We start from the raw sequence: 13,200 nt of genomic DNA on the forward strand, positions 1-13,200 counted from the left end.
TGTGTGCAACAGAACCAGATAGATTAAAACTTTTACCAGATGCTTAAATTTAAATGTTACAAAAAGACTAGTTTTCATTTGAACATTTAGAAGAGACTACAGCATATGTTATATACTTTTAAAAACTTATGCTTCACAGATGTTTCTTCTGACTGCTGTTGCTTTAGCCAGAGATACCATCTAGATATCTTGGCAACCGAGGGAAAAGACTTATTGTATTGCACAAGAATTTAAACAAAATGTATATAGCTGCTGACTAATATAATATACACTTATTGCTGTGAGGGGATGTTAAATTGTTTTCTAATTTCCTTTTCCTTGGCAAGGTGAGGTCATTCCTCCCATTCTCAGCACTCCCACAAAGGGTCCTAATCCTTTGACTTCCCCTGGTTGAGAGTAGGCCTCATATTGACCATGACTAGACAGGTCATGGTCAGGTTACTGAATAACCTGTCACTATCAGTGCATTGCTAGACTAGAAAAGTCATTACTACAGCAATATAACCTTTCTTGGAAGCTCTGAACATGCCACTTCCACAGTTGTTTAGCTTCTATCAATCTAGACACAGGGAGTCTGACTCTTTGACCCAAGTGGTGTTGTCTAGTTCTGTTATCTATGATTCCAGGTTATGAGAGGCCAGATACAGCAGGACTTGAAAAATTTCACTCACCTACTTGTCAGCGGTGAGTAGCAAGTTTCCCATGGCCAGGGGTCCTAAGTAATTGCTCAAAAATGTAAGCATCCATTTAAAAGCATTGTGTCTAATCCTTGAGTGTAAAAATAACCTTCCAACTGTGAACTTAAGCAGTAGTGTCTACCTGAGCCTGCAAACAGACATTTCCATTGTTTCTGCTTGCTGCATATAGAATTCCCAGGCAGCAGCAGAATGAAATTAAGAAACCTCTGGTCAGTGTCCCTCTGCTGTTGAGAACTCTAGAGACATTAGTGAAAAAGACAAGAATCATGTCAACTTTGCTAGGCTGCTTCTTGGGAAAGCTCTGAGTAGCAGCAGAGAGGCATGTGGAGCAAGTGGGAATAGTGGAGAAGAGCTCCAAAATGTGTAACGGTGGGAGGGACAGAGTTACTGATGCTCCCCTGAAAGAGTCAGTTGCCTGTGAGAAGCATTCAGAGAGGGTTGTAGAGCCTCAAATTTATCAGAAGGTGATACAAAAGCCGGAGGCCCATATCTGGGTGCCTATCTCCCACTGAGGATCTGGGCTGGAGCTTCTAAGCAATGTTCTGGGATAGCAACCTCACCTGCATTTCTCCCTAGCATGTTGCTCCTGGACCTCACTGGTGTCTCAGTTGTCCCATCTGTAAAATGGGGGTAATACTTTTTGCTTTACAGGGTTGTTGTGGGGATTGATTAATATCTGTAAAACACTTTGAGATCTTCTGAAATGCAGTATAATAATAAAGGAAGTCAATAACTCCCCCCGCCCCCTCTTTCTCTCTCAGTGCAAAGCTCTCCTTCCTAAGCCATTTAACTGAGGGCTGTCTTACACATAAAGACAGAACAGGTGGTTGCCCAGGACAACAAATTGTTTAGCGATTCTTTAGAGGTTTACGATTTGGGTTTGGATATTTTCCTGTTTACTTAGTACAGGGGGAAAAGAGCTAGAAATTATGCAGATTGGACTTGCATCCTATTATTTTTCAAGGGTTTCAGACCTTCATCTCAATTTAATTATCTGGCACTCACTTTATCATTACCGGAGAGGTTAGAAAAAACTAATGCTGCAGCAGTTTAGAGGAAAAGCTCGTTCGATTTCACATCTTTCAATTGTTAATAATTATTTGGGTTATGATTATGTTAAAAACCTCATCATGTTTACAACAAAAGGATTTATTCCGTGTAACTACACTTCATACTCAAGTCAGTAAACAATATACCATATTAATATAGAAAATGAATGTAAATGCATAGCGACTGAGATCAGGGTGATTACTAACATATGCAAACTCATTTATCTTTATTGTTACCTTGAACTTCTTCCCGGTTTTGTTTGTTCACCTCGTTATTCTAGGCTGTGAGCTCTCCGGGACAGATATAGTCTTTATTTTACTTGTTTACACAGACAGTATCTGTGACACAATGGGGTCCTAATCCCTGATTGTGTTCCTCGGGCGCTAACCCAAAAGAAATAGTAAATGGTCATCATCTCGTTTCTGATCTTGGGCTAGCAGATGATCAGCCAGTGTATTGTGCACAGCTACATCAATGCAGCTACATCGATTTAGACGGGCTGAGGAGCTGGCTTCTTGATCACAAATTATTCCTCTAATTACTTCCTAACTATATACATCTATCTCTCGGTCTCTTGGAGGTGGTAGGGAGAGAGGAGCAATGCATTAATGGCAGTTCAGAGGAAGGCTGGAGGGTGCGATTATAAAAGCGATTTACTTGCGTAAACGTAACGAATAAAGAGAGAGAATTGAAGCTCCTACAGCGTGGAAAAATGTGTAAAGGGGAGGTGAAAAACAAGCTCTGGAAGGGAAGGTGATGATAGGTGTCTCTGTGTGCGAAGTTATTCCTTACGCTGGTGGTGACAGCCGTATCCTCTGTAATGAAAAGCACTGGCGAAATGCCATGCTCGCACACAACCTCATTTGCAGAAGCGGCTGGCGCTGGGTGATGTTATCTGAACTGTGATTTCCATACTTGGTTCCAGCGCCTCCCTCCAGGCGACTCGCCCGCTCGAACCTTGCAGGGGGACTTTGGAACCGGCTCTTTCTCTTTCTCAGTGTAAACGCGGCCAAGCCGCACAGAGGACGGGGCAGTAGCTGGCAGGACAAACTTTTCCCTGGGCTGAGCCCCGCCCCGCCCTGTCGGGGGTGGGTGGTGTTTGCTCCCCTCCCCCTCGTCCCTTTAAGGGCCTGGGTAAACTTTCTCCTGCTGGCTCCGGGCGGCCCCGTCACATCCGTTGGCCGGAGCCGGGTGGGGAAGTTTCTTGGCGCTTGTTCCCAGCACAAACTCTCGGGTCCCGCTGCTGCGCGCGGAGCGTCCCCCGGGCTCTGGCGGGAGCAGCGGTGGGGCGCGTGAGAGGAGGAGCCGGGCTCGGGGGTGCGAGATGAAGCCGGGGCGTGGGGAAGCCGGAGCCGTCCTTCTCCTCCTTCCCGGCTGCTCCAGCCCCGCGGCCAGGCGGCTGCTCCCTCCTGTCTGAGCCCCCGAGTGTCCCGCTGCCGCCGCGATGGGGACGCTGCCCGCGGCTCCCTGCCTCCTGCTGCTCCTGGCTGGCGCTGCCGGGCTGTGCCGGGCTCTCTTCTCCTTCCCCCTGCGGGTGTCTCCGCCGGCAGCCCCGGGGAACGGCTCCGCGACCAGCCTCCAGCAGGCTCCCCCCGGCCAGGTGGACGGCTTGGCCTTAGCCTCGGAGCCCGGGGCCGCCGTCAGCTTCTTGGCCATGGTGGAGAACCTGCAGGGGGACTCCGGCCGGGGCTACTACCTGGAGATGCTGATCGGGACCCCGCCGCAGAAGGTGAGACTCCCCCGCGGGTGGGACTCCCGGGGGCCAGGGCAAGGGACTTGCCTTCCAACTGGGCTAGAAGCCAGCTTGCTACCCCCGAACCTACCGGCTGCCCTGCGTGCACGGCGCTGCTGCTGCCCTGCCAGCCGCCCTGGGCACCACGGACACGTCAACGAGGAAAGGTTCTTGGGTGGATGGGGGAGCGTTCCTGCATATTCGGGGGGGGGGCAGCCGGGGTGGTCGGGGATCGTTAGACGCATTTAAACTTTCTTCCTATGGTGGCCAACTACTCACGGTGAGGAGTTCGCCTGATTTTTCCTCCTCCCCAGTGCAACGTTCTCCTCCAGCTCCGCTGGGAGTGGTGACAGGGCTCAGCTGAGCTGCCACTGGTGCAGGGGACAGTGCGCCTTCCATTAATAGGGGCCTTTTTCCCAGGTGAGATCCCTTGCCGAAGGGGTTGTGCATGAGCTCCGTTTAAAAGCACTATTAAAAAGGACACACACGCACACACACACTATTGACAGGACCCAAGAGACCCTTCTCATGTAGTTCGGAAGACTAGAGAGGTACCTTTGATTGTTTATGGAGAGGAGGAAAAGTCACTCCTGGCTTCGTCGGCTTTTTCTTTTTTTTTTATAACATTGGAAGACCTTAAATATCATAAGCATGTTGGTGAGTTAGACGTGACTGTTACACATGTGAGCGATGACGGCAAGTGTTAAAGGACTGGATTGACTCTCCGTCTCGTCCCCCGTCGCCCTCCCCCGATGCCTTTTAATTGCCAGACAGTATTGTTAGGTGACGAAAAACAAAGAGAAACTAAAAGATATTGTATTGCACCCGTGCTAAGTACAGTTATACCGCTTGCAACTTTTCTGAAAGGCAGCATTTCCATTCATTGGCACTTTGCATGAAAAACGAATGTCCCCAGGCACAGTAATTTTAAGGAAATCCTGCAGAGCCGGTCTCTTTGTTTCAAACTGTTTGATGTCAATTTGATTTGAAACAAGTTTCTCTGTCAGTCAAAAATATTGTATTTACCATACCTCATCTTATTTTTGAAGTCAGCCTTGAGGTGTGATGGAGTAGGCTGACTGCCAGACGCTCCTGATCCCCCCCACAGAGATTACTTAACCACTCTTACTAAATTAAGTGCGACAGTAATGCAAAGTTTTAAAACATCTTAATTTTTATTTAAAATGTAGCCTCTATATTTCTAATAGTTAAAGAATGCACTTCCTGTGGTTAGAATTTGTAAAGGGAGGGGGCAAGGAGGAGGAATAATTCTTTCTTTCAAAAGTTTTGAAAACTTGGTTGTTCTTTCATCTGTGTCATGTGAAGCCTTGGTGGACTGTTGGTGGGGATGACTTGTCAGCTGAGAAGGATTAATTTTCTAAAAGTCCTTGGGGCTTTGTGTCATATTTTTTTCCCCTCAAGTTTAGTACTCCCACTCTTTTAATGAGATTTAAGTGAATGAAGGGACCCTATGTAGGTGAAAATGCTTGATTTTTTTTTTTAATTTTTTTTATTATTCTGACTTCTTACCATAATGAAAAGTTAGTCAGTCATATAGATACTTTGAAAACACTGAAACATGATCCCATTGATGTTTATAAGTGAAGTCATGCATGTGCTTAATAGTTGGCAGGATCAAGACTTGTACAGTTAAAACTTTTAAGTGAGGTGCTTTACAAACTTCCTTCTCTGCTTGACTCTGAAATCACAAACATATATCTGATGCAAGTGTACTTCAGAGTGAATAGTATATACTGCTAAGCAACTAAAGGGTAGTAGCTCTCTTCCTCTTTCAGCCTCTATGAAATATGATGACTTATAGCACAGTATCCTAGAATACCAGAACTCCAATTTAGCTGCCAATCCACCCTCATTCTATTATTACCAATAGATTCAAGTGCACTTACATTCTCTGAGAATTATTTGAAAGCTAAAATGTCATGGTGTTTTGAGGAATGTTACTATATATGTCTTTTATTTCATGGAGTTGTCCTATTTCTGATGAATGGTGTACTTTATGGCTGCCTGCTATTCCAAATCTGAAGATTGAAATATGAGTTGGGGAGAAGGCATTGACTGCACTAGTCTAACTTTTTATTTCTTTAAATAATCTGGAAACAGATTAAATGCCTTTACTCAATATTGTATTATTTTTCCAGCCTCGAAATGGAAGCTATAAGCACTTTTGATAAGTGGAATGAAGTCTAGTTTTATTTGTGTTTTCCATGTATTTTTACTAAAGCGTTGTCTACTTTGCTTCTTCCTACAGTTTTTGACAAACAAGAGACAGAAGTCTAACTTTTTTTTTAAATATACCACATTTTCCCCGGATTCCTCTAGTGCAGTGTTTCCCAAACTTGGGACGCCACTTGTTTAGGGAAAGCCCCTGGTGGGCCGGGCCGGTTTGTTTACCTGCTGTGTCCGCAGGTCCGGCCGATCGTGGCTCCCAGTGGCTGCGGTTCGCTGCTCCAGGCCAATGGAAGCTGCTGGAAGCGGCGTGGGCCAAGGGACGTGCTGGTTGCCACTTCCAGCAGCTCCCATTGGCCTGGAGCGGCGAATCGCGGCCAGTGGGAGCCGCGATCGGCCAGACCTACGGACGCATCAGGTAAACAAACGGCCCGGCCCGCCGGGGCTTTCCCTAAACAAGCAGCGTCCCAAGTTTGGGAAACACTGCTCTAGTGCGTCTATCTTGAGCGTTCCTAACATTTGCAGAGTAACACTTTCCTCCGATTACACTCATCTTGCTATCCTCTCATCCCATTGTGTTCCCAAATTGTGCCTATATTGAGACTACACAAATATTCCCCTTGTAACTTTAATGCAAAAGGGTGGGTGGAGGAACTATATAGCTCTGAGTAGTCAGCATGATGCAGTTGAGTTTTGATCAGTTGCCATTGAAACCATGGTGGAACTTGAATTTTATTCTAGTGACCAAGCATCTGTTTCACGCAATCAGTTCAGTTTAATTATTAATGCTAAGCATGAAAGCAGCTTTTGTAATGGCAGTTTGTTCTGCTCAGAGGGGCAGCAAAAATCTGACCTATAAACTGGCATTTAGAAAGTTTTATTAAGGATAAAGTGGTTATTGGGACTAACTGTCTTTATTGCAAACTATGAATTCCAATTCCCATAAAATTAACTGGAGACAATCCCTCTATCACTGTCCAACTACAAAAAACCCCCAGAGGAATATGTATTCAATACCTTAACTATGTGTTGGGCATTTACAAGTTGTGGCTTGATGTTTCAAAGGTTATAAATTCTGGCAGTTCTGGATTCAGTTCAGGGTGTGGTGATGGGAGAGTAATTGCTGCCAGTGAGGAGTGACAAGAGGGGCTGAAGGCTCTTGTGATAGGATAGGACAGAAAAAGGGAGGCCAATTGGGTAAAAGCCAATTGAACTAGGGCAGGATAGCAGATTATTACAGGCTAAATCAGTGAGCAGTGGTGGTAGGGAAGGGAAATAAGGGATAGAACTAGGCTTTGAATGAGTGGGTGAGAACTGGAAGGAAAACCTAGGATGGAATCAGCAGAGTAAGGAATGTTTTTTTTAAAAAACCATACACACATAGGAACATGGACTTTGGGGACAGGTGATGCTATGTGGACCTGCTATAGACTACCTTTGACATAAAACCTTAAATAGTCATGTGCCTGACAAGATGTGTGCCAAGATAGATTAAAAAGTGCTATGTGTTGATGCAACATATTGTAAGTATTTTTCTGGAAAGCATCTTCTACTCTGTGGGCTTGTCTAGACATGTTGGCCAATACATTTTAATTAACATGATTTTAAACAAGACTTTGGACATACTATGGATAAAGCAAGTCTGTGACACCCTGCACCCCATGTTCACCACTTTTATATGGTTATGATATATTTTGTACAAAGTATGCCTTGTGAGGTATTGTTTGAAAACACATGATCTGCTGAACATCATTGTCCTGTTATGATGTGTGTAATAACACTGCATGTGAAATGATGAGATTTTACTGCATAATATTACTAAAATGTGTTATGGTTCTGGGAAATGCCCAGAATTACTCCTCAAAAACAACACAAAAGACTGAGCACAGGTGCTGAGAAACTATTAACTGTTTAATTGGGCATTCACCAGCAGGAGGGAAGGTATAAATAGAGTATTTACAATTTTCCTGAAGGACCGTTTGCAGAGCACATACGCATTGGAAGTGCCTACCCCCATGACCCAGCAAGGATTTTTCCAGTACAAAGAGTTGTGGCATAAGAAAGGGGGGGCGGTAGGGGAAGGGCCCTGTCCACCTCTCCTCTCCACCACTTTTCTCTCTGCTTATGACCTCAACGAAAGGACACTGAATCACGGGGAGAGAGGTCCCAGGCTGAAAGGAAATCCAGCCTGTGAACTGACAACTGTGAATTGCCTGCAGCATCTGGTGGGTGAGAGATCTGTTTGCTTCAAATCTTACTTAGCTTGATAAAGTTTAGAACTGCAATCTAATTCCTATCTTTTTTCTTTTGTAACCAATCTGACTTTTATGCCTCATCACTTATAGTCACTTAAAATCTGTTTCTGTAGTTAATAAACTTGTTCTATTGTTTTATCTAAACCAGTGTGTTTGTTTGGGGAATCTCTACTCAGGTTAACAAAGGCTGGTGCATAATCATTTCCTTTGATGGAATGATGGACTATTAATGAGCTTGCACTGGCCAGGACTCTACTGAAGAGTGCAAGACGCGCATTTCTGAGGGGCCAGACTGGGGGCTGGAGTGGGTGTCACCCTGTATATAATTCGTGGGTTGCTGGGCATAGCATTCATGTATCCACCAGAGAGTGATTTTTACATGATGGTGGCTGAGTGAGCAGAGCCTGTAGGGGTTGCTGTTCACCACCAAAGCAGTGTAAAAGGCATCTCAGGCTGTAGGATTAAGGGGACACAACAGTCCTGTGGTCCAGATTGCATCCTGGGGAATGTCAGTCACTCACCTTTAAAAATGTGTTAGCTGGTCATGGTCAAGCCTAGGTACTCCTCTAGCAGGAAGCTGAGGAGCACATCTATATTTCAACATCTGCTAATATGAGTTGAATTCCTTTCTATCTTTTCTCTGTTGCCATGAAGTGTGACTATATTCATAGTTAGAGTGCATTTGAGGGGGAAATGGCTCACAGCCTTTTTTCTGCATGGATTTTGGTTTGGGTTCAGGTCTTGTAAGTGCACAAGTTAGTATTCAGTTGTTCCATCCTGTAATTTGTAAGCATCATATTCATCTTAAGAAGAAAAGTGGTTTTTCTGTCAAAGACACAGCATTTCTATGACTTTGTCTAACCTCTTACTGATTTTTCCAACTTAGCTTTTATTATGTAAACAAGTGTGTGTTTCAGATGGTTTTGTTTACTTTAAAAATATACCCTACTAAAATCAAAAAAGGAATTTTTTTTTTATAATCTGTTCTGTGTGCAAATTTGAGTAATGTTATCTGAAGAATTGAAAGGGGGAAAAAAACTGCTATAAAGCAAAGTAGTATGCAGTGGTGGTGTAGCCATGTCGGTCCTAGGATATTAGAGAGACAAAGTAGGTGAAGTAATATCTTCAGGTCACTGAGGAAGAGCTCTGTGTAATCTCATCTGTCTCATCAACAAAAGTTGGTCCAATAAAATATATTACCTCACCCACCTTGTCTCTAATAAAGCAGAGTAGTTTAGTTACCCCAGGGAGAAAAGTGGATTTGACTTAGTCATTGTCTTTACGCTTCACACTGGGAAGAAGCTTTAAAATAATAGTATAGACAAAGCGCTCTCTCTCTTTCTCTTTCTCTGTGTCTCGGTTCTACAATGATACCTTGCACCATGGTCTCTGAGAGCCTCTCAAGAGAACTAAAAACATAATAGTCCACTAGTCTAACTTCCTTTTCCCAAGTCAGTTTGGATTGTCATTATTGTTTCCTTCTCTCAGTTCCCCCAGTATTGTTTCCCTCTTTCTTTCTTTTCCCTTGACCTGCTTCTCCTCCTCTTACTTTTTTTTTTCTTTTTTCTGATTGGCGTCTTATTTTCTGGAAAAATAGACCATGTATTAGGGAACAAACTCTTCTTCCTGCTCTGTAGCATTCCTCCTGAGATGCAGATTTTTGGCTTCCTGTTTAACAAGATGATCTAGGAAGGTTACATGTTCATACAGTACACAAATGTGTCACTTACATTATGAAGAAATAGTGCATGGGAAAGAGGGGATTTCCACAAAAGGTAACTTAAAAAGGTTGGATGAGAAATTTCCTATTAACTGAAAAAAATTATAGTGCATCAAATACAATTAATGTGTCATAATTAAAAGGCTCTGTTTTAAAGGGGTACTGTCAAGATAATGATTACACTTGAGAATTATTTCTCCTTACCTATGTTTTCTAATAAATTATGAAGAGTAAATTAGACTTTTAAAAATTACTTTTCTTCGAAGTCTGTACTTAATTCAATTTGTGAATGCTGCAATTAAATTGCCAGTAAAATAGAACATAACCAGCTGTCTCTCTGTCTTTCATGCATTAGCACAAACTGCTGTTATGTATGGCTTGTATGTGTTCAAAAAAGTTTAAACAAATCAGTGTCAACTGCATTGTTTTATGTGATTTAAACTAAAAAGATATTCATATTACAATCATATTTAGTAATCTTCTTCCCCTCTTTTTAATAATACACAAATGAACCCATATTTGGGGCTAAACTACTTGACAACATCACTTTTGTTCATTATATCCATTATCAAATACAGTAGTTTAAAAAAATAATAATTAAAAAGTGAATTTTGAAGTAGAGGGACTTAATATAAGTCCCTTCTCATTAAAGGCCAGGTTCTGCCATTTGAAAGGGGGAAGGGGGGGAAGTAATCCAATCCTTTTGACAGATATCTTCCAGATAATGCCTTTTGATATTTGTTCATGGATCTAACTGTGTGAGTAGTCTGCAAATCAACACTTCAGAACCTCAGGAAGTGTTTAAGCATATAATCTATTAGTCATGTGTGGAAGCAGGATTTTTGCACTTTCTTCCCCATGTCAAATCTTCATTCCTTGTTCTTGCCTCAACAGTAACTTTCATAGCTGGGAACGCTGTTAATCTCTCTAATTTGCGGGGAGGAGTGGGGGAAATACTATATAAAGGACATTTTTCTTGTTTTTTACTGAAAGGCCAGAATGCCAAAACAAAATCTGAAAGATTGTTCAACAGTAAAATAATTAAATGGTATTAGCAAAAAAGCTGCACATCATAAATACAGTATAGGGCCAACAGGCGGTAATTTGAAGGCTGCCAATTTTGGGCACAGAACAATGATGTTTACTTAGGGCTCTAAAGTGATTGCAGACATCAGCTTTTTTAATTTCAAAAGTGAGACTTTTGACCTCATAGACTAGCTCCTCTTCAGTATTTTCAATATCAAATAAATATGATGCTTCTGAAATTGAATTATAGTACCTGTTGGTACAAAATCCCTGACTACTGATGCATTGCAGCATTATAAACCAGTAACTGTGGCATGTCATTCAGGTCAGTGAAGTGAGAAGTGTGTCATACACCAGACATAAAGCATGTATGTGGAAAGTCATCTAGGCCAGTGGTTCTCAAACTTGGGCCACTGCTTGTTCAGGGAAAGCCCCTGGCGGGCCAGAATGGTTTGTTTACCTGCCGCGTCCACAGGTTCGGCTGATCGCAGCTCCCACTGGCCACGGTTCACCGCTCCAGGCCAATGGGGGCTGCGGGAAGCCGCAGCCAGCACATCCCTTAGCCCGCGCCGCTTCTCGCCACCCCCATTGGCCTGGGGCAGCGAACCACGGCCAATGGGAGCCGCGATCGGCCGAACCTGCGGACATGGCAGGTAAACAAACCAGCCCGGCCCATCAGGGGCTTTCCCTGAATAAGCGGCAGCCCAAGTTTGAGAACCACTGATCTAGGCTGTACCACCATACTGCTGACTTGTGGTATGGCATGGCCCACATTTTCCAGCAAAGTGGAAAAAGTCTGTGTCTGACAAGTGTGATGGTGAAATGAGAGGCATGTCCCAAAAGGCTTTGCCCGCATATTGCTTTTTTGAGTGAATAAGCAGTTGCCATTTCGTGTGTGTTTTCTCAGATTTACAGAATTGGTTCTCTGTACATTACCATGAGGAGAAGTAAGGAGCTAAACAAAAAGATGTTAGATACTTAAAAAAAAAAAAAAAAAGCGTGGGGATGAGCTGAAATTCTGCAGTTCTAATCTGAGAAAGGAGTACAGGGCTAGGGTTTTCCTTCTATGCCACCAACCTGAAAAGTGACCAGGATAATTTTAATATGACTGAATTTTCTCACTAGTGTAGCAAGATCATATCTGACAGTCAGAAATGTTACTCTGTCTCAAAATAATCCTCATTCACTTATGGATATGAAATCCTTCAAGGAAGGACAAAAATTCACATGCTCCTGAGTGCTAGATTTTTGCATTTGGATATCTGATATAAACTGACAGCTGGATGAAAAACTGCAGATAACCAGAAAACTCCTTAGTGACTATTTAACTGTGGATGCTCACCTTTGCCAGATAAGGGTGATGTTTGTTGAGTCAGTTGACTCTTCTGGCTTGCCTTTGCCTGACAGTTTACTGAAGATTAGTGTAATCTTTCCCCCACTTTCCTTAATGCTACATCATTTTCCAACTTGCCCAGATCTTCTAAGTTTCTCTGTAGAACTGCTCTTTCTGAAAGTTGGAGGATTTACCTGCAAATGCTCATTTAGGGGTGGAAACTACTGTTGGTGTCAAACATGTGATCAGGGTTTTGTTTTGTTTTAAGCCAAATGTTTGAGACCTTCCGCATGGATAATGTGGCTTTTATTGTGTAATTAGTCACTAAATGGACTCAAAGGTTCTTCTACAAGGTGAGTGAACTTCTGAGGACCCCGACTGTTGTAATTTGCCCAGTTTAAGCTCACCCTTTTTTTATTCCCATGTCTCCCTATACTAAAAAGCTTTCTTGGTGCCCTGAGGGGGGCACCAGTTTCCGTGGGGTCTTCAAGGGAAACTGGAAGTGGCCTGATCACTGTCTCCTTCCACATTCTCCCCTCCTATAGCAGTAGAAGGGGTGACGGGGGAATCCTTTTCCTGCTGCAAGAGAAGATGGTATTCTGTGTCCCCTAGAAATTGAGGGGTTTTTCCCCCGATCTCCCCATTCTTTCTGTTATGCTTATTTCCCCTTTCTTTCCCTTGTGTTTCCCTTTCTTGCTGCCAATATGGATGCTTCTTAGAGCCCCAGTCCACATCTGGCATTCCTACCCACCTGACTCAAAGAAACTGCCAATATGTTAATCATGTTTTCAAAACTGTGGTGCCTAGATATTTGGATATCTTTCCTTGACTTAGTAATCTGAATATGTGCTAAAGGTTATATATGCCAAACGGTTATATATGCCATAAGGTTAGTATTGGCAGGACAGAGGTGAGAGTAATACGATTTTATGTAACAATTCTTTTTATGTATATTCTAGTTGTCATAGACTTCATATCCTTCTTTGGGAACCCTATTAAGCGTACATGTCTGGTTAGTGACTCACTGCATAGCTCTTTGTGTTTTAGCACTCTTAAGAAGCAGCACACCTTTGTGTACTATTTGGAAGGAAGTTGCAGAAAGCAGAATTTGCCATATTGATAAGCAAACTGATGGAGATTGGAACTTTAAGAGCTGCTGTCATCACACAATAGTTTGCCAGTCCTTGCCGGAGCTGAGG

The 13,200-nt window shown here is 43.1% G+C and overlaps 1 protein-coding gene across 1 annotated transcript in view; it reads left to right on the forward strand.

Annotated features, from left to right (window-relative positions):
* The first annotated feature begins 3,192 nt into the window (after positions 1–3,192).
* The window catches only part of BACE2 (beta-secretase 2), a 67,981-nt gene continuing 57,973 nt past the window's right edge, over positions 3,193–13,200 (forward strand). Inside the window, exon 1 of the mRNA XM_065416631.1 lies at positions 3,193–3,477. Coding sequence (XP_065272703.1) covers positions 3,193–3,477 — 285 coding nt within the window. The remainder of the gene's footprint in view (positions 3,478–13,200) is intronic.

This window comes from Emys orbicularis, chromosome 1 (assembly GCF_028017835.1).
Source record: "Emys orbicularis isolate rEmyOrb1 chromosome 1, rEmyOrb1.hap1, whole genome shotgun sequence".
NCBI lineage: Eukaryota > Metazoa > Chordata > Testudines > Emydidae > Emys > Emys orbicularis.